This window comes from Podarcis filfolensis, assembly GCF_964270895.1.
Source record: "Podarcis filfolensis genome assembly, chromosome: 9".
Lineage (NCBI taxonomy): Eukaryota > Metazoa > Chordata > Lepidosauria > Squamata > Lacertidae > Podarcis > Podarcis filfolensis.
The window spans coordinates 55,096,057-55,118,445 of record NC_139610.1 but is presented as its reverse complement, the minus strand read 5'-3'; the positions used below and the strand labels follow the sequence as shown (position 1 = coordinate 55,118,445).

The 22,389-nt window shown below is 43.7% G+C and overlaps 1 protein-coding gene across 4 annotated transcripts in view; it reads left to right on the top strand.

Moving 5' to 3' along the window:
- The first annotated feature begins 542 nt into the window (after window positions 1-542).
- NPNT (nephronectin) overlaps window positions 543-22,389 on the top strand; it is a 66,960-nt gene continuing 45,113 nt past the window's right edge. Inside the window, exons 1-2 of one of the 4 annotated variants that reach the window (XM_083571325.1) lie at window positions 543-1,061; window positions 6,914-7,014. In XM_083571325.1, coding sequence (XP_083427451.1) covers window positions 991-1,061; window positions 6,914-7,014 — 172 coding nt within the window. In that variant the 5' untranslated portion in view covers window positions 543-990. The remainder of the gene's footprint in view (window positions 1,062-6,913; window positions 7,015-22,389) is intronic. The other 3 variants (XM_083571326.1, XM_083571327.1, XM_083571328.1) reach the window with 3 other exon arrangements.

Genomic DNA, 22,389 nt, shown 5'->3' with positions numbered 1-22,389 from the left:
TCATTAGTCCTGACCATTGAACATGCTGGCTGGGGTTGATGGGAGTTGTAGTTCAGTCACTTCTGGAGGACCTGGAGGACAGCTGCATATTCTTGCATGGCAGGGGGTTGGGCTGGATGATCCTCAGGATCCCTTCCAGCTCCACAATTCTATGATTCTATGATTCAAAATGTGTTTTGAGGTGTTGTTTTGCTTTTATAATATATTTATGGAGTTCTCGCATAGCGTACAGTGGTGCCGCTGCCGATGAAACGATAACAGAGTTCCAAAATGGTCCCTGTTTGGTAGAATAAGTTCTCCATTGAGGTGCTGAGAAGTCTGCAACTGCAATTGTTTTTATAGATGGAGATGGTTTCGAATGGTTTTAATTGCTGGCTGTTTGTAGGTGCTTTATCACTCCCTGGTGAGAGGCAGGGAAGGACAGAGATTTAATGAATGGTGGGGTGGGGGTGGGGAATAAGTAAAAGAAACAAATAAGAAGTTCCGCCTCCCAGCCTGCGCTCCTCTTCCCCGCTGCCAAAAGAGAAAGAGCCGCGAGGGAAGGTGGCGAGGTTGCGCTCGCGTGCGCCTCTTTCGTTGGTGAGCGGCAGCGCCGCCTTCAGAGCGCAGCGTCTCCTTCGCTTTAGGAAGAGGGAGGGAGGAAGAGAGTGAGAGAAACGCAGGGACGCAAGAGAGAGAGAGAAGGGGGCTCCCTCCTCCTGTTGCTGCTGCTCCTGGACTTCTCTCTCTTCTTCCGCCCATCCCTCCGCCAGCCAGGATTAGCAACAGCCCCGAGGGCACCCGGAGTTCAGTTTACAGCGCGCGCTTGGCTGGGAGCGCCTCCGAGAGGAGAAGGAATCCGTGCGCCTTCGCCCTCGCCGCCTCGCATCCCTCCCCAACCTGCTGCCGTCGTTTCTATTACTAGAGACGCGCCGAGGCTACTCTCCTCCTTCCTTCTCTTTCTCTTTCCGTCTCTCTCTCTCTCTCTCTCTCTGTCTTCCCTTCCCGACCATGGATTTATCCCTGAGGTTAATCATTCTGTCCTGGCTCTACCTGGAGGCTTTAGGGGACTTCGACGGAAGGTAAGCGCAGACTTTGGACACTTTGGACACTGGACCGACGGGTGGGCAGATGGATGGGGCGGCGAGGCGAGGCGAGAGAGACCCAGGGCGGCGGGCAGGCGGGCGGGCTCAGGCTCCTCTGGGGGACCTGGGGGTCCCAACTTGCCAGCCGGGGAGACTCCTCGTCGTGACACATTCGCCCCACGCTTGCCCGAGAGGTCAGGGCTCTTTCCGGAGCGTGCAAGGTACAGATCTGGCGCTTGGCGCGCGCTCGGCATTCGGGAAAAAACACACGCGGCAGACGCACCTGCAAACCCCAACTGCAGAGGGCACAGGAGCATAATGTAATCAGTAGAAATAAGGGAAGGGGGAGGGTTAGTTTGTTCCCCTTTTCCCCATGCAGTAACTAATATGGGGCAAATATGGGGCATTGACACACAGAGAGATGGCTTGTTTCATGGAAGAATGAGTCAAATCAGGAACTTCTGATGCACAATTTAGGCTGCAATCTGAAGTCCACTTGCCTGGGAGTAAGATCCGTTGATTTACTTCTGAGTAGACATGGCTAGGATTTCACTGTCAGTGTCACTACAGCAGTTTTCTTGACCTGGGGGGCTGCATTTGTAGGAATGGGTTGTTTTCAACCCGATTTATTTATCAGAGCCTATTATTTATAATACTGTAGTATTGATTATGTTAAACACAATCTAGGTGTGTTTTATTTGAAAATAACTTCCATTTTTGTTCTCCGGAACTTGCCTTTGAGTAAGTGCGTGCACAATTGAACTCCTAATCTAGACTGATTCTTCCTTATGGGCTTTTAACTGCAAGGTCAACTAAAAGGGTGGAATCCTGTTACTTAGAGCAGGTGGCAACCATTTAGTTGGGGGTTCTAATCTGGATTAGGAATTGTGCTGCGTATGAAACCAAAGGAAAATTGCTCTGGATTAATTGACAGGAAGGAGACAAGGGTGTGTGGCAGTCATATCAATGGATGTTGGCTGCATTCCATGGATTTATTTTTCCATGATACTTTTGACACATCTCACAAAAGGGAAACATATCAACAAGAACTTCAGAATAAAGTACATTGATTATTGTGCTGTGTGTGCATTGGCAACCATTTCCCCTTTATTTATGCAGAATTGTGCAGATTGTCAAATCTGAATAGCTGAAACCTGCAAAACTAATTTATGTATATATATTTGCATGGTGCAGAGAAGGGACAGCCCTCAGGTGAATTGTGCAACCAACATCAAGTCTGCGAATATTCATAATACCCCAAGTACTCGTGTGTGTGTGTGTTTGTGTGTGTGTGTGTGTGTGTGTGTGTTTTCCAGACATACTTGTGTAGCTGCAAAACAGGTATCTAAAGTAGGAAATAGAAAAGCTGTGAAATGTAGGGTTAGATTGCATTCCCTCATGGAATGTACATACTTCACTTGTGTGAAGATGTGAGATAGACAAGCTTTGACAGGTTTGGGCAACCCAGAGTTCTTTATAACTTTATTACTCAGTTGCTACTTCCATGCAAAATAGCCAATAATCTCTGTGTGATTTATCAGGTAGATCATGGCTATTGTGTATTTTGTATATAAAGCCATCTCAATTTGAAATTTGTGGTGAACTGATGACTGTTACAAAACAGTTTCCTTTTTAGATGCCATGGTGCACGCGGCAGTGGCAAGCAAATTGACTGGGAGGTGTTTGTTTCCAGTGGAATCTGTTTAATGTTCTCTGGTATCCCCCAAGCCAAGGAAAAAAGGCACACCTGGAAATTTGCCTCGTTCATTGACTGGAAATGACGAAAGTCTGCAAACTGACACGGTGTCTCTTTCTTAAGGAATTTATGAAGACACCTGGGGATAGTGAGGTGTAGCCAACCCTTTTTGTATATAGTTTGCAGTCAATGTAATGAGCTCCTGTGGCTTTCACAATATCTGAAATTTGCACGTGCAACTGCACCTAATTTGGAGAAGCTTGCACATATGGAGGCACTTCGTATTATTTCTGCCCTGAATTTTGAAGCAAGCCTTCGTAAGCTGGCTAGCAATAAACATGTTTATAGCAATACAGCAATGATATAAATAGCATGTAATAAAATGACATTGAACTAAATGGGGGGCACCAATAAGATGCTCACGCTGCCCTAAATCTGCCTCTGCCAGAAGAAGAGGAGTTTGGATTTTGATATCCCACTTTATCACTACCTGAAGGAGTCTCAAAGTGGCTAACATTCTCCTTTCCCTTTCTGCCCACAACAAACACTCTGTGAGGTGAGTGGGGCTGAGAGACTTCAGAGAAGTGTGACTAGCCCAAGGTCACCCAGCAGCTGCATGTGGAGGAGCGGAGACGTGAACCCGGTTCACCAGATTACGAGTCTACCACTCTTAATCACTACACCACACTGGCTCACTGCCAGGGGTAGCTCAGTTGTCTTTCATCTTTTTAAGCAGTATGGAGGTTTTTTACCAAAGGTTGCAGATCTGTGTGGTAGAATGATTGACTGGAAATGCTTCTTCCTTTTTTTTCTTTGTAAAAGAAATACCACAGAACCTAACAACAGTTAAGGTTCAACTAGTTAAGCCACATGTGTGAATCCACCTTATGCAGTTGTCTTGATTGAGTTCTTTTTATATGCAAAAATGGTAGTTACTTGTGACTAGATGCAGCAGTGTGGAGATGCTTACCCAACTGAATACTCATCCAGTTGAAAGTGATTAAGTGTGCATGGATGAAATCTGTAGCCGGATGTGTATCTAGGGGCACTTCCTAACACACATTTGGATGTGCATCTGATTTATGCTCACAGATCCTAATAATACACATTCAGAAACTTATTTTCATGCATGCATGCATTTTTTTTACCTGGTTTGGATATTTATGCAGCATTGTCTGTGTTTGAATATAATGTTATATCGTGATTTAGTGTTATGTGAAAGAGCCTAGAAGACTTCAACTTTTCTCAGGCTTGCACATTCCCTTCTCTCTCCTCCTCCTGCACAGCTGGGAGGAAAAGTTCAGAAGCATTCATTTCTGCTTTTAATTAACTGTGATTTGTTGTTACATCCTAACTGGTTTTTAACACTCACTGTGGTTTAACAAGCTAGCTCAACTACCCATGGTTTTAAATTGGCTTGTTCGGAAGCCAGCCATAGTTAATGTTGAATGACTATCCTCGGTTCAGATGAAATGACAAACTGTGATTAATTAAAACAGAAAGCAAAAGCTTCTGAACTTCTTATCCCAGCAGTACAGAAAGGGGAGGGAGGAGTGTGAGAGCCCAGAATGAGGCTAGGCTCATTTACGTAGTGCTAAACTGCGGTTTTGCATTGCGTTTGAACACAGCCATTGAGTCTCTATTTAGTAAATGTAGCATGAGAACTAACGCAGTAACAGCAATTCCTGCAATTTCTTCTTGCTATGTGCCCAATAATCCATTTTACTTCACGATCATACGGATCTACTGGATGGCTTATTTTAAAAAATCCCATTTAATATACAAATCTTATTTTATAAGCTAAATAAGTCAGAAGTTGATGTCTTGAGCACAGAGTCAGTGAATCAGTATACCGAGAAGACTGCAGCTCAAGTTTAAACATGAATCGAGATAAGTGAAATGCGAAAATGAGCGCTGAAGAGCTGGAATGTGTGTGTAATTGCTACAGCTATAATATGTCAAAATGTGATGAAAAACTTTGATGCAAATTAGGGAGTAGGTCATGCAGAATGTAGAAAAGACTAAACAGGATCTTGCATGAAAAGGTCCTTCCTTTAACTGTGCTTTTCTCAATTTGTTTAGCAGTTGATATTTATCTCATATGGACACTTTGCTCCAATAAAGTATGTTTTATTCCTACTTCATTGCGTATTGCAGTGTAGTGTCGGGGTCCACAAATTTCACTTGTTCATGATAGTCAACCCAACATTTGTGCTCACCAGGATTCCATCTCTTCCCCAAGGGTGGTATTTTTATTGGGTTCTTGCACTGCTGTTCTGAAATTCATCAAGGTGTTGGGGACAATTCCACACCTCAGTTGCTTCAAACTCGGGAGGAGAGCTGGAGGTTGTCACAGTTGTGCTGCAATTCCAAGGTGCCACAAGAGCTTCAGAGGTACAAGGCAACCCACAAGAGGCTCAGTCACCTCCCACATCTTGAGGATGGGGAAGAAGCAGGGGAAATCATCTTCTGAAGTTAGAATGTGCTTCAAATGGGTTTGGAGGAGAATAGGAAAGTTACATGTATAAGTTTTCTCGATGTTGGTCCTAAGATCATAGCCAGGACTTGTACATAGCTGTGGGGATGTCATCAGCTCTCCAGATGTTGCTGAACTACAACTCCCATCATCTTTGCCCACTGACCATAATTGCCGGGGCTGATGGGAGTTGTAGTTCAGCAGCACCAGGAGGGCCAAAGGTTCCCCACACCTAGTTTATAACTTTAGTAATATCCCTGTGGGGCATAACAAGTTCCACTGAGCACAGTATCATGAAAGAAAGGGAAGGACCATAGGTCAGTGGTAGATCATCTCCTTTGCATGCAGAAGGTCTCAGTTTCAATCTATGGCATCTCCAGTTAGGACTGGAAGAAACCCTGGAGAACTGCTGTATACATGTTCTGACTCGGTATAAGAAATCTTCCTGTGTTTCTAAATGAGAACGTATGAGAGCAATGTAAGAGCGGTTGTCCAAGCTAACAAAGACCTGTGTCTCATTGGTGGTGGGTTATACAGAGCCTTCAGAATCCCTCCACCCAAAGCTAAGGGGGTGCTGGAACCCTGGCCCATTACACTGTGAGTAGCCATGGTTTCTTAAAAAAACATGGAGTAGAAGAGACGAGCATAGAACAAACAGAGCAAAGGGATGGATGACTATTCATGGTGGGATACAAGGGAACGAGATAGTAAAACCTTCTAAACATTATGGAGGAAGAGGGTGGTTGTTTACAATTCAGACCTTGCAAAGGCTGTCCCATACAGGTGAGCAGTTCTGTCTGTAGGAGCTCCATTGGCTCTGAAGAGTTCATGGCACCATTACAATCACCAGGAAATGCTTTTCAATATTTTTGATTTTAGGGCATGTGGCCTAATAACATATGGTAGTTTCCCCATGCTTTGGATTTTGAGAAGCCTCCTTGTAGGGTAGTTATTGTGTGAATCTGACCTAAAAGGAAAACTAAAAGCATGATAAAGGTGTGTTTCTTTTTAAGATGCAACACTTAGGAAATGGGTTATGTTAAGCGAAGAAGAGATGATAAAGGAGGGTATTTTAGTTAACCAAAATATCTACATAGAAGCATGAAGAGATAAAACAAGGGTGCACTTTACCTTTTGAGGATAGGACAAGGAACAATGGCTTCTGAAAAAGAGTTCAGTTGGCAGGAAGGTCCATTAATCTTAACCTTTGCAAAACTTTCCTGTAGCCTGTGACACACCAGCATGTGCGTCACTGATTCCCGCCCCCCCGCCCACTTAACAGCTGGCAACTGAACGAGCATAGTCCAGTGAAAAATACTGCCTCTGAGTTGAAATGAGAAAGATGGAAAGTTCTGCTATGATGCTATATCTGCATAATCATCAAGTGATAGCTGTGATATCAAGTAATGTCTTGCAGATGCACCATCACGAACTTGTGTGTCTAAATACACCCGAATCCTGCTTTAAAGTAATAGGTGCAGTTCAGTGTACTGGAGCGAGTTGTTAATGAAGACAGTGATTGCCTCCAGTGGAAATTTTCAGCCCAAAGGTTTTAGGGGCCTTTTGTCAAGAATCCTAAAAGTATAGAATGTCAGTATGGTGTCACAGGGCAGCAGAACTGCAACCATGTGTCCTTATGTTCATTCTTTTCCAAATTTATTTTTGGCGTTGGTGCAGGTGGCCCAGGCAAATACTTTCCACGACTGGATTGTGCCGTTTTGGAAGCAGAGTCGACTGCTGCTGGGGCTGGGCTCGCCACTCATGGGGCCAATGCCAACGTGAGTATCACCACTGCTGGGGCTTTGAGCCTTTTAAAACAGGGCTTGTTCCTCTCTAATAATGGCTTTCATATAATCACAGACACTCACGTGATGCAGGGCTTATAATGTACATGGGGCTTTTGCTTTCACCTAGAGGGACACTGACAGGTTAAGAATCTTACCCATTTTAAACTCCAGATTTCCATATTAACAGTACTGTAAGTTATGGAAATTAAATGCAGCATTAAACCAAATGTATCTTCATTTCATTTTTTTTTTTACAGAATTACATTTGATTCAGGGTGTTTTTTTGTTTTTGAAAAAGTTTATCTACATAATTTTTGTTTGTAGATTAACATTTTCTGTTCCCAATTTTCCAAAGAAAGGCAGAACTTATTGCAATCATAAGCAGTTTTTAGCTGTATATTTTGTTCTTTAATAACATTTAGAGAAGGTTAAACAAAAACCTTTCAGAAACATCCTTACTGAAGTTAAAGGAAAAAGATTAAAGTAAATCCTTCCCAGATTATGCTCCGGTATTTAACCTGACAGTGTCTTGCGGTGGTACATATATTAATAACATTTCTCACTTTCTCATTGCCCTGTCAACTTTATCAACTACAATTTCTGAAAAAGAAGCATTCAGCTAGAAGCTATAGAAGCGATGGGAATACAGAAATGCTAGCTTTCAGTTGAATTGGAGAGCTGACCAAAGTAGCCAGACATAGATTGCCATGTTTTCTGTTGCCTACTTGCATATTTTTCTATGTTTGCACCAGATTAGACACAATCTCACAATCACAGAATCATAAAATAATCAGAGTTGGAAGCGACCATGGAGGTCAACTCCCTGCTCAAGCCAGAGATTACAGTTCAGGATGCCTACTTGACACCTAGCTACCCTTGGCTTGAATACCTCCAGAAAACAAGAGCCCACTGAGGCAGTCCGTTTCACTCAGGGCCAATGACATAACAAGGGAAGCTAAGAAGACATTTGTCTTCTATAGCAGGTGGAGAGGATGGTGATCTAGCAACCCCTCTCCACTTACTTGCCTTGTCACCCACCTGCTGGCCCTCCTTGTGCTCCCAGCCACCCCATTCAGTTCCCGAGCACAATTCAAAGTGTTGGTGCTGACCTTTAAAGCCCTAAACGGCCTCGGTCCAGTATACCTGAAAGAGCGTCTCCACCCCCATCGTTCTACCCGGACACTGAGGTCCAGTGCTGAGGGCCTTCTGGCGGTTCCCTCGCTGCAAGAAGCCAAGTTACAGGGAACCAGGTAGAGGGCCTTCTCGGTAGTGGCACCTGCCCTGTGGAATGCCCTCCCACCAGATGTCAAAGAGAACAACAACTACCAGACTTTTAGAAGACATCTGAAGGCAGCCCTGTTTAGGGAAGCTTTTAATGTTTGATGTATTACAGTATTTTAATATTTTGTTGGAAGCCGCCCAGAGTAGCTGGGGAAACCCAGCCAGATGGGCGGGGTATAAATTATAAATTAATAATAATAATAGTAGTAATAATAATATTTATTGCTCTCCACATTTTCTTCCTCCTTGCCTCATTCTGAGGGTTGTTTTTTCTGATTGAGGCATTCTAGGCCTGGCAGGTGCCATTGTTGTAGTTTGCTGTAGCTAGAAAAAGATGTTTACAATGAGTAACTTTAAACCTTTTTAAAGTTTGAGCAGCATTTACTCAGCTTGTTGCAGCAGTAGTGGTGGCAGCAGCCTTGCTCTGAAGAAGGAGCTCCATGGCCCTTCCTCAGAGTGGGGTAGGGAGGAGGCAAATGGGAATGCAGGAAAACTGCTGGTGCCGCCGCCACAATAATGTGGCGGCAACATGAATGGCAGTTGGGGGAGAATGGAGCATAGGAGGAGGAGGAGGAGTGGAGAAGCAACAGCGATGGGAAAGAGGCAGAGGAGAGGGTGATGGCAGTGCAACCTTTTGCACCCGCCATGTTTCCACTATCTAAGAGCTCTTACTACCAGGAAGCTTCTCCTAGTGTTTATCCTAAATCTGCTTCTCTGCAATTTCTATCAGCTGGTTCTAGTCCTGCACAAAACGAAGCCTGTGGCAACAATAAAAATGCAAAATCTGGCACGCTGTAGACAATCAACCACAAAGCTTTCTTCACAATTGATAAAGTACATTTCTTCAAGCATCAATCTGTCTTCATTATTGTGATGGAATGCAGTTGGTTGCAGTGTGACATTTCTGCTTCTCTCCTGCCCCAAATTAAGGTCTTTATTGGTTCTGCTGATTGATGCTCCGCAGTTGACAAATCTAATTAGAATTTTACCTCTGTACTCTGAGCACAAACGGGTGCAATCCAACCAGAGTTGAACATTTCAGTCTCCCACTGTTTCTAATTGGAAAGAGTTGCACCTAAGCTTAATTCTCCCACCGAAATAAATCTAAATGAAAAATGCTTAACTTAGTTGGGCAATGAAAAATATTTATTTTTCTTTTTTTTAAAAAAAGAACCCTATTTATATAAGTTTGCATCTCAAAACATTTCAAACCATTTAAATGCAAACCTAAAACCTAAAACTTTGCAAATATCTTAAAACAAAACAAAGTATTGAGGGAGGAAACTGAAGGAAAGAGCAATGCATTTACACAACATGATTTCCTCTTCCTTTGCTTAAGACCCTATGCACCTGCAAAATATTTTTGGGAAGGTCCCCTCTTTCATTCTCTGGAGCAAATTTTGAGGGTGCTGAGCATGGGTGTAGCCACACAGAGGCGGGGGAACAGCAGCCCACCGCTAGATCAAGTAAAACAATAGAAATACTTAACTAACTGACCAATCACATGGGTTCTGTCCTGCCTAACAAAAGTCCTGCCCCCCTGACAAAGTCTTGCCCCCCCCAAATCCTGGCTCCACCCATAGTGCTGAGGATCTGCTGCGGGGAGGAAGTTCCATTGTGCAAGTAGAAGTTTATTCTGCTTGTGTAATAACAGCTTTGGATACATTTCCTAGAAATGCCGCTGAAGTTTCACATAAAAATGTGAAAGCAATTCACATTTGGTGATGCAAGGCATGAAAATCATTACTTTACATCAATGTAATAAATGCTGGTCAAATGATTAGGAAGTTGTCCGGAATAGTAGGATCCAGCAATATCACTTTCATTTGGCATTATTTCTTCTTATCCACAATAAATAGGTTACCAGGCTATTATTTTCCGAGCCACATTAAATGACATATTTTTTGTTACCCATTTAGCTTCTTTAAAGACAGAAATAAACCAATCTCATCTCTTTTGAGGGGAGAAGGCATGTTTTTATTCAAACAATTCAAGAATACCATTTGTGGATCCAAGGGCAGATAATAGCCAGTGGTTTTGTGTAATTATTTTTAAACATTATTTAAAAATGGTCACTGGGGCCATTCCCTTAAGGAAGAGCAAACAAAATTGCAATGATTAACAGAGAACTACTTGAGATTTCAACTGGGTTTTAAGGAAGATGCTATATAAGAAGAGTAGTAATTGTTCTGAGAATGATCCGCATCATCTTTGTAGCTGCTGTTATCACTCTTAATATACAGAATACTTTGCAGCTCCCATTTAATTTACTCTTGCAGTAACCCTGCGAAGGAAATCACCATTAACTACTGGGCAAGTCTGAAAAATGAATGACCTGCCAAGTTGAATTCAGCCCACTAAAACTATAAGGTGGCTTGCAATGTGCTTGACAACATATCTCCCCACCCCCCAATTTTTGTAGTCTCAGGTGGGCAACAAAAACAGGTTTAGCAAGTCCCTAGTATGCTCCCATGCATGACTGCTGGGCTGTGCTCAGCTTAATGGGTCAAAAGTTGTGCAGGCCTGTAGGTGAAAGAGGAGTCACACTGCGTCATGGTGGGTGGAGGCAGCAGGAAGATAGAACCAGGATGGAGATTGTGCATCCCACACTGAGTGGGTGCTGCTTATTGCAGGTGCAATAGGTCCCTATCTGATGAGAGAGATTCACAGAGGGAGAGCCAATGTGTTCTGCCAACAGTTCACCTAACCTCCATCCTAGGAGTTTGCAAACTCGACAGGTTACGGCAGCAGCACCTGTTCCTTCTGCCCTTTGTCTCCAAGAACAAGGGAGACTTGGGGTAGAGGGCAGCAGACCACTGTGCTCTCTGAGCCTAAGGTAGCCGTGCTGATTATCCGTTTGGGGGCTTCTTTATGAAGTGTGTGTGTGTTTTTACCTAACATACAGGTGCTCAGGCAGTGCTGAAAGTTGAACATGCATGCGTATTACAATATAGTTTGTACAGAACACAAATGGGTTGTTCTTCCACGTGCATTCATTTATTGGGGAAAAAGAAAGAGGCACCTAGTGCTCCTCTACCTAACCCCAGCTATTGGTACATGGATGGAGCCAAGGTCAGATTTGAAAGTTGAAGCAAGAGAAAATGCTTTGCTTGAGGTTACACAATGACTTCATGCTCAAATACATTTTCAGGAAAAAAATCCCTGGGACTTAGCAGGAGCTTGCTTCACAGAGATCGGTGGATAAAGATCTACACCAGGCATAGGCAAACTCAGCCGCCCAGATGTTTTGGGACTACAACTCCCATCATCCCTAGCTAACAGGACCAGTGTTCAGGGATGATGGGAACTGTAATCTCAAAACATCTGGAGGGCCAAGTTTGCCTATGCCTAATCTACACAACATGTAAAGGTAAAGGTAAAGGGACCCCTGACCATTAGGTCCAGTCGTGACCGACTCTGGGGTTGCGGCGCTCATCTCGCTTTATTGACCGAGGGAGCCGGCATACAGTTTCCGGGTCATGTGGCCAGCATGACTAAGCTGCTTCTGGCGAACCAGAGCAGCTCACGGAAACGCCATTTACCTTCCCGCTGGAGTGGTACCTATGTATCTACTTGCACTTTGACGTGCTTTCGAACTGCTAGGTTGGCAGGAGCAGGAACCGAGCAACGGGAGCTTACCCCTTCGCGGGGATTCGAACTGCCGACCTTCTGATCGGCAAGTCCTAGGCTCTGTGGTTTAACCCACAGCGCCACCCGTGTCCTATACGCAACATGTAGATAAGCATTAATGTCTGCTGAACAAGTATCTGTTGAAGGCAAAGGAGCAAGAACCAGTAGAAAAAAAGTATCTACCTAATGCCTGAAATAAATACATCAAGATAGAATTCCTTCCTATTAGAAACTAAAAGTTCATCACTAAAGTGACAAATACCATTTGGTGTGTTGAAAAGGTCACCAGCAGGGCTGATCTGAAACAATGGAGGCGGGTGCTTTGTGAACATTTCTCCACCAGCAAATCCGTTCTTCCTTTCAGCTTCCTCTTTTTTTTAAAAAAAGAGGAGTTTCTGAAAAGGTGTGGAAGTGTTTGCACATTCAGATTCCTAACAATACAACACAGGAAACATTGCCTTCTCACTTTGAAATAGCTCCCTTTGCCCCCAGAGACACCATCAAGCAACTAAATTTGACTGGTTATGTTAAGCACTGTGTGCCTTCTGAATTAGCTTTGTCCAAGTGGATTTGCTATACAATGGCATCAGTGTTCCCTGAAAGAAGTTTGAGAAGCACTATAGTATCTGCTAATGTAGTAGTTATGCGTGGGCTGTGGAAGAAGGTGTGGGATATTTCAGATCCCATAGAATCATTGAAAATATTTGTAGGCAAACATTAAGCACAGCTCTAGCCGTCAAGCTTTTTGACAAGACCAAAGCAGAAAGTACAAGCCAAGAGAAAACCAGGAACCTGAATGGACACAGGGACTGAGCTTCTTAACATGACACCAAGGCAGGCAGGCTACACATCCAAAACTCAGGCTTCATAAACAGAATAAAAAATAGATGTATTAGATGCAACCTTTGCCAGACTGCTGCCCTCCTGAAATATACTCTGAGTTGAGTGTGGATTTCATGCTCTTTATTCAGCTCATAGTAGTGAGGAATGCCAGTTCCCCTGAAATGTCTGCTTTATATACATTATTTACACAATGGGCCCCACGTGATTGGCTAATTCCGGGATTCTCCTGTAGGCTAATCAGGTTGCCCAATCACTTCCACCTGGAATTGGATTGGGTGGCTCCTGCGGACCAATCAGACTGCTGCATTCTGGATCCTATTGTTCTGGGACCAATCAGACTGTTGCATTCTGAATCCTATTGTTCTAGGACCAATCAGACTGCTGCATTTTGGATCCTATTCAACTCAGTACATAACACCTCCCAAGGTTTTGGACTACGGCTCCCATTAGTATGTGCTGGCTGATGGGTGATGTAGTTCAAAATATCTGCAGGGCATCAGCTTTGCAAAGGCTGCATTAGACAACCACATGGAAATCAAAATTTTAAAACACATTGGACACTTGGAACAGGGAAGCAATAGCAGAATAATAAACACAGGATTGGGCTGTTAAGACATAGTCCCGTCCCCCCACCTGCTTGCCAATAGTATTAAAGTCATTGTTATTTTCAGCTTTAGTCAGATAGAAAAGAGATTTTTCATGCTTGTGCTAAAGATGGAATTTCAGCATCAAGCGATGGGCTCCCATTTTAGCAGCTTTTTCTACAATTACATATAGGCAAACCATGATGAATGACAAGAGACAGGAGCAGGGCAAGTCTGATGCCAGTTTTAAGAGGAGGACTGTGAATAATCCAAGCAAACAGGCCAAAAAGTTAGAAGACTTACTGGCCTGTATTTGGTTGGATAATTCATAGTATTATTAGTAAATGATAACATGAAACATTTATAGATGACTGGATAGAAGTGTTCCATTTCATGAGCAAGCTGGTTTTAGACAAGGCAGATCTGTTTTGGATCATTGATTTACTTTTTCCTGACCTACTTAGTTGAGACCAACCGGTTACCACTTACATTGACTTGAAATGTGCCTGAGACAAAACCTCCTGAAAAAAATTATAGGATAAATTGGCAGGTTTCTTAAAAGCTTTATACCAATGATTCATTTAGGATCCTAAGTGGTACAGACTGCTCCAGGTGACATTTCTCAGGAAGTATGACAGGGTTGTATAGCAAAGTAGATTAGCAGTATTGCTTCACCGTTGAGTGCAGTCGGCATAAAACATAGCACATCCTCTAAAAGTTAATGTGCAACTTTGGCTCCAAAGGAGAAATACCTACTGTGCTATGGAATGGAAAGTTCTGCAGTTTCTTAAGTGGCAGCACTGGACTCATCACATAAACTAATATGTGATGAATCTAGTGATGAGCCCTTGCAGGCAGTACCTGGTTTAAACGTGTGTGCTCTATTTTTATAGAAATGGCACCTTATGTTTGGATTAAAGACACAGTCTTCAAAAGATAGATAGACAGAGAGGGGAGCGGGGCGGAGGAGGGGGGGCGGTGGGGGCGGTCCGCCTCGGGTGTCACCACTGAGGAGGTGGCGAAATGCCGGGCGGCACTCACCGCGGGGCCTGCAGCGCGCCCGAGCCACACTTCTCTCCTGGGAGTGACGCGGTGGCTTGGGCACCTGCAGACTCTGTGCTGCCCCAAACAGTCCGCCTGCCGCCTCCCCCTCAGCTGTAGGGTGGCTGAGTGGGAGGAGGCAGGCAGACTACTCAGAGGTCCTGTGGAGCATCCTGCCTGGCCCCGCCCCCAGGCACAGGACATGCGCTCCACCCCAGGCGCCCGATCGGCTTGCTCCGCCACTGCACACACATATGTGTACACGTGTGTGCATGCAGTCATATATTAAAACTTTTCTTTTTTAAGCTAAGTAGCTGCTGTTTTTTCTTGACATTGCTCATGAGCCGTGTGCTCTCTTAATGGGATCGGAGCAGGGCCCTATTGAGACTGGCATAGCTTGCTGTGTTTGCTGGATTTGCAGTTTAGGATTTTCGAAATCAGTGTCAGCAGAACAAAGGTGTTGAGAATCCTTGCAAGTTCTCAGGCTGGGGGTTAGATTAGGTCAGGCATAGGCAAACTCCGGCCCTCCAGATGTTTGGGACTACAATCCCCATCATCCCTAGCTAACAGGACCAGTGGTCAGGGATGATGGGAATTTTAATCCCAAACATCTGGAGGGCCGGAGTTTGCCTATGCCTGGATTAGGTAATGCTGCTCCCATTAAAACCAGTTTCGTACAAGGCACTGTAGAAACATGTGTGCCATACACAATGATCCGGTTTGCACGCAACACTAAGCTGTGGTTTTGTAAGCCATTGTTTATTAACCAAAGCATGGCTAACACAAACCACCAGGGCTTGGTGTTACATGCAAACATGGCCACTGACTTCTTAACAAGAAAATAATAGCCTGGTTGGTCAGATCAAAGATCCATCTAGACTAGCGTACTTTCTCCCAATGGTTAACCAGCTGGAAGACATTGCAAATATCACAAACTGGGCCTAATGGTGATACGCAATCCCTGCTGTTTGTCTCCAGTATCAGGTACTTAGCGAGATACTGCTTTTTGATAGCTTAGATCCTACTCTGTTGAAAACTAAGTTTGCACCAGCTGTTCTTCACGTCATGTGTCCCAAAACATACTGTGAACAACTGGTGCAGTCAGCATCTCATCCTGGCTAATGTCCCTGGCTAGAGCTCCACTTCCACATTTGTCACAGAAAGGTCAGTACTAATTTCCCTTCAGGATCCATTGCAATGTATGATGCACTTAAGAACGTTGACATCCAAGTTTCAAGGTGTTCTGCTGCATTTATCTCAGAGTATCTCTACCAGTTTGCCATGCCTACTTGGACCAACATGGTCACCTGGACCAACATAGTTGTGTGTTTACTGGTCCCTTACTCTCTTTTCTGAACAAGTGAGGAGCAATAAAAGGAGAAATGAGAACAAAACTGCAATAGATGGAGACATATCCTTATCCCAGGAGTAGCAAATATCTTTGGTGGGCTACAATTCCCATAATGCCTAACCATTGGCTATGCTGGTTGGGGCTAATAGGAGTCGCACCACAACACTAGTTAGAGGGCATTACTTTGGCTACAGCTGTTTAGCATCTTCTTCTAGTTGATTAGCCTTGCAGCAAACATGGAAGCCTGGTTTCAGTGTAGGTGTCAGCCAGAAGAGAATTCTAAACACCCAAACCAAATTACTGAACTTGGGGAAATTATGGTATATCTTGATTTGAAAATAAGAATCGACAGTGCATTTAAAAAGAAACTCAGATAAACTCATTTTGTGTAGCTCTAGAGAATCTTTCGATGCCAGTAACTGGAATGAAGTAAATGAAACTTCATTGCAACAAATCCATTTAGATTTTGGTCTTATCAACCCCTTATGTTAAGGTCCGGGTTCTATAGCATCTAGCTTCCCAGCAACCAGCTTCCCCCAGAAACAAGTGAAGACAAGGTCCTGGGTGTGGTAAATTCTGTTTTCCAGACTTCAGTTAATATTAAGAGAAGGGAATATCAAAAAGTCAATTGAGTGCTACACCAGCGAAATCTTTTGTTGAGGTGCCTGTTCTTTTATGAGGATTTATAATGCAGTTTATAGCTGTATTTAATTTCTGTACACGGCTGAAGACGAAGGCAACAGTTCTTTTTAAATCCTCTTACAAAAGGACCTAGAAATAATGGATGCTCTTACCTTTACTTACTTGTTTGTAAGGGTTTGGGTGTATGATGCAACAGTGATTTATAGCTCACTTCTGCTTTTGGATTCTGTTTTGGCTGCTTCAGTGAGATATATAGGAATCTATTTCTACTCTTACTGCTCCAACAAAGCTGAGGCTTGCCTCAACAGCAAACTGTGTGCTAAGTTCCAGAATTGTTACGTTATTAAATTTTACTCAGCAGATTAAGTCAGCCACAGTGTACCGAAAAAAGGCAGACACAAATAATTATACGTCTCCGTTTATGAGCATCTGGTTAATTATCCCAAACACAGCTTTTCTTTTCCGTAATAGAGAACTTCACTAAACTCAGTCATATGTAACTATGTGGATTAACTTGTCCTTTTTTGGTCATGTATTTCCCCCCCATCTTGGACAAATGTTGCAGGTGTACTAGATTTTTGCTATGCAATAATCACTTCTGTAAATTATAAGGCAATTGGGAACAGTGTTGAAGCATCTTCTCTTTTAACTATTGGAGTGAGCCGGTGGGTGGTGGTCCTTTCCAACTCTATAATTCTATGATTTGATAAGTAAGCTCCCTTGAACTCAGTGGTGCTTCTGACTGTATATGCTAAACTTGCAAAACACACTGAGTTTTAACCCTTGGTCCTCCATCTGGGCAAGAAAGAGAAGTGTGGCTCATAGAAGGACGTTAAGCCAAATGAAAGCAAATTCTTATCTATAGATGCTCAGATAAGACTTTCCCCTCTGCTGTTTACTTTGAGGACAGGTGATCTAAAACCAGGGCATGATCCACCAGACCACCTCCTGTGTAAGGAAGATGGGAGATTTACACAAGAACATTCTAGTGGCATGGGCCTGCACTGAGGAACTAAGCTGGTGTGGTAATGACATATTTGACCTCAGTAAGAACTTTCAGCATGTTTACTATAGAGAAGAAAAATCTTTGAAAAGTGTCCAGAAATGCAGGTCTGCAAATGGTCAGCCTTTTCCCACTCCATTGAAATGCAAAGCTCCCACTCACATTTTTGAGGGAATAGAATTTGGCCTTGCTCCTATACAGATGAAGAGTGGTATGTACCTCAAGGTTTTTCCTGTAGCCATGCCAACTCTTTGCCACTTCTATATACTGCAAAGAAGAGTTTTGGTTGTTGCACAGAAAATAGGAATTTCCCTTCCATCCCAATATGCACATAAATAAGACCAGGCTTGTGTTCAAAGCCAGCCCATATGAAACACCCTGCAGTAGTTTAAGTTGGAATCCACTAGAATGTGGGTCACAGCGGCCAGGATATCCCTGTCTAGGCTGTAGCTAGCAGGTGTAGCTGGAAATAGACATCCCATGCCGCCAAAGTCATTTGGGCTTCTAGGGGCAAGATGGAATCCAGGAAATGGTTGGTCCTTGATAATGAGATCATTTCAATATCTACCCCTCCAGCCAAAACATTAACCCACTGCCCAGTCATGAAAACCAGGCTGAGGATATGTCTGCCTCATGAGTTGGGTCAGTGATGTACTGAGACAGCCCCATGGTTGTTATGGCAGCCATTACGTCTTGAGCTGGGGCAGACAAGGTAGCCTCCACATGGATGCTAAACTCTCCCAAGACAAGCATCTGGTGGGTTTCTGGCATCACACTCAAGACCACCTCTGTCAGATTGGACAGAGAGACTGCTGGGGGGCAAGGTGGTTAGTAGCAAAATCTCCACTCTGTCTCTCTGACCCAACATGGATGCATCCCACTGGGTGCGGTCAGTGGACTAGGGTGATTAGGCTATTCGCCTAAATGTTCCCCTAGTGCCTCCTTCCTAAAGTCCGGGAATGTTCTGATTGGTTTAGGGACAGAGGCACAACACTCACGTCAGGATGTCAAGATATCACATGCATGAAATCGCCCGCCCGCCCCCAGTTGCCTTCACAAGCTGGCGCCTTTGACCTGAACTATTCCCCTACAAAAAAATTAACCGCATGCGATGGATGCATACCCTCAAGTCCATCTCCTGTGCAGACCTGGCTCTTGGCAAGGGAGACAGTGCATGACTGTGTATGACTGTGATCTGCTTCTGGCTCTCCAGTCAGGGCTAAAAGTAAAGGTAAAGGTAAAGGGACCCCTGACCATTAGGTCCAGTCGTGACCGACTCTGGGGTTGCGGTGCTCATCTCGCTTTATTGGCTGAGGGAGCCGGCGTACAGCTTCTGGGTCATGTGGCCAGCATGACTAAGCCGCTTCTGGCGAACCAGAGCAACACACTGAAACACCATTTACCTTCCCACCGGAGCAGTATCTATTTATCTACTTGCACTTTGACATGCTTTCGAACTGCTAGGTTGGCAGGAGCAGGGACCAAGCAACGGGAGCTTACCCCGTCGTGGGGATTCGAACTGCCGACCACCTGGTCGGCAAGTCCTAGGCTCTATGGTTTAACCCACAGTGCTACCCGCGTCCCTCCGGTCAGGGCTAGTGTTGCACAAAGCATTGGTGCTGCACTGAAATAGGGCAAAGGCAGGTTCCGCTCAACATAAATTTGAGAAGAGTTGTTAGTGTTGTCAGATGGAGGCAAGCATAACTTGGTTGAAAGACATGGGTTTCTAGAACATTGTGGATATCGGAGAGAAATGGGGAACCTGTGGTCCTCCAGATGTTGCCGGACTTCAGCCACATCACCCCTGACCATTAGCCATTCTGGGAGTCTAACATCTGGAAGACCACACCTCTAGTGTATATTCAGAATCCACTTGTCCTTTAATTTGGTCCCAGTTCCCCAGCCCTGTGCAGGAAGGCAAAACTGTGTCCGTCTCCCTTTGTCCACATGATGAAGGCTATAAAGTAATGTTGCTTTGCATCAGCTGAGAAGTTGCCCCTTAATTAGAAATCAGCAATGCCTGGAATACGTTAAGTGACTAGATGACACAAATGGTGTATTTATGTGATACTATTGCATACTGGCTACGATTACATTAAGGTCTTAGCATGCCAGGCAGTTAAGGAGCTGGGTGAACGAAAGGCTACTTGCAAAGATAGCTGAATATAAGGCATATGGGTTACATCATTTCTGAGTGTCTTTCTCCCTCCCCCCTGAATGGGAGTGACAGTTCTGCTCAATCTACTACACATATTTTTATTTTATTTATTTGTTTAACAGAATCTGTGTACCACTCAACAGCAAATAAAGTGATTCCTAAATTTTTGCACCTGGACCACTTGAAAATTGCTGAAGGTCTTGGTGGACCAGTTAATGAATTTTTTTGCCTGTTGCAGCAAATTGTAAAGTGATATGCTAGCTGCTATATGATTTTAAATTATGTTGGTTTTTTTTTTACTTATTTTATTTCTTAGCTTTTGGATTGTATTCAACAAATATTTCTCAGAGTAGACCTATTGAGCTTAATGGCCATCACTAACTTAGGGTCTTGTCAGCTTGCACAGAATTCCGCCAGGCCTGCTGAGCTGTACAATAGCACTATGAGAAACGAGAGAGCATGCTAAATATATGGACCAATATATGGACATTCAAGCTGTCTTTCAGAGAAACTTGCCTATCATTATTGATCTTCTCATTTAGAAACCTCTGAGAAGCTTACATGGAGCATCAGGGTTCTTTGTAACATAGTTTTAAAATGCCAATAGATGCCTTTGTTGTTATTTTGGTAAGATGAACCTATTCTGGGCTGACCTGCATGCCTGATTGTTGCTTGTTGTTTGCACAGCAGCTTTAACAAATCAAGCTATGTTGCACATGTGGCCTTTAAAGTTGCTCCATCTTCAGAGCAATAGTGGACTTCTTTCTAAAAATGTAAGCATGGCAAGCAGAACAGTTCACAGATTTTTAAAGAATGTAATCTCAAGTTTTTGAACTTGACTGGCTTTGTTCTGGTCATTTCAGGATCACAAGATGCCCTTACACTGAGAACACAGGTCTATGTCATGCTTTTAGAGTATGGTCAGGGGAAATAATTGTCACCCCTTAATGATAGACTGCAAGTATCTCTGGAAGAATCTTGCTTATGCCTAGCTCAGTGTTTCTCAAACCTTATTATCTCCTAAGGAGAGTCCATTGTTAACACCCCCAAGGAGAGCCCAACAGTGTTGAGCCCAACACACATACAAGTGCACGCAGACACACACACAGCAGCAATGCATAGCATAAATACCTAATTTACTGGGATGAGCTGACAGTCATAGGATAGGAAGCTGATGAAGAGTGGTACAGTGGTGAAGCTTGGGTTCACATCCCTGATCAGACCTTGGGCCAGTCACTATCTGAGCCTAGCCTACCTCACAGGGTTGTCATTATTAGAAAAAGTGGAGTGCCCCACACCCATTTATGAGGGCACCATTGCTTCAGCTCTGAGGAAAATCTCTGGTACTTCTCCTCTGCCTGCCCACTACATCACTGAACTTAGGGAGGACCTAACACAACCCTGAGGCTATGCGTTGCAGGGAAAGCTCAGCAGCACTGAGCAAGCTGTATTTCAGGGACACTTTTCTACTACAAGTGACACTGAGCAACATCTGAAAAAGCTCCTGACAGACCAGAATGTAGCTTTTAACACCAACTGAGCTAACGGTTAAAGAATAAGACAAAGGGCTGCATCCAATAGCATCTGTCTGCTAGCAAACAGGCTCTTGCCGAGTGCACAACAGAGTACTGAGTTGCACAACAGAAAAATCCAGTGCAACAGTTGCACTAGTGGAAACTTGTTGCGCAACAGGTTGCACAGTCTGTTGTGCAACAAAGTCCTCGGCAATCTTCTTATGCATTCTCTTGTGTAGCAACATTTTGCAGGTGCCAAACATTTCACCAGCAGAGCATGCGTACTGCTAAGTGACTAAACATGACAACTGGATACGACCCAAAGTTGTTGTTTTTAAAGTCATCACCAGTAAAATATCCTTGATAATGAAAATATAGTGTAATAACCGGCTGCATTGCTTAGCCTTCTTCAACAAAACACTCAATCATAGAATTGTAGAGTTGAAAGGACCCACTGACAATAATCTTTTGCCAGGTGTGGGGCTCAAGCCCACCTCCCTGAGATTAAGAGCGTGACTCTTTAATCTGTGCAGGATATTCTACTTGCAGTAGAATGCATGTAAGAAAGTTCAGAGCTTGCGAAAGCGATTATGGAGGGTGCTGGAGATGCCGCTATATAACCAAGAGCTCTGCATGCTTCTGCCTTCTTGCTACAGCTGCAAAGAAACAACACTCTAGAAACTGCTGTTCCTCCTTTATGCTTTGGGGATAAAAATACATGCTAGATTCTGCCATCTCAAATTATTTATATTCCTTTTCATGCATGTTTATGCTTAATTGTTGGGATCGTTTTTGAATGTTGCCCATAGGAAATTCCTTCATGAGTTACAGATATTGGGGTCGGTGGGGGGTGGGGAAGCTACTAGTTGTTGTTTTTTTTGGGGGGGGGGGTTGTGTGCTTGAACATAAATGCAATTCTGTATAATAACTAAATATGCCCTAATCTGAACTCTTAAATAGAAATTAAATGATGGTCTTGAAGATGACCTGGAATAGACCTTTCTCACTAAAAGAGCTGTTTAATTTGGGACTCTTATTTTAACTCTTTGTACTTCAATTCGTGAATCTTTAACTATGCTGTACCTATAGTACAGAACTGCATTGTTATGTTTATGTCAAAAATGAGGTTCTGCTATTCTGTTCCGCTCCCCCCCCCCATCCCCAGCGTGTTGCTTTAAAACAGCAAAATGTATTTTAAGCAAAACACTGCAGAAGAATGAATTGTGTATTAAGGAAACAGTATCCTTCCCCATGTGCACACAGACCCATTTTCCCCATACATGTAATTGGCACCATTTGCTTTCCGACAAAACTCAGAA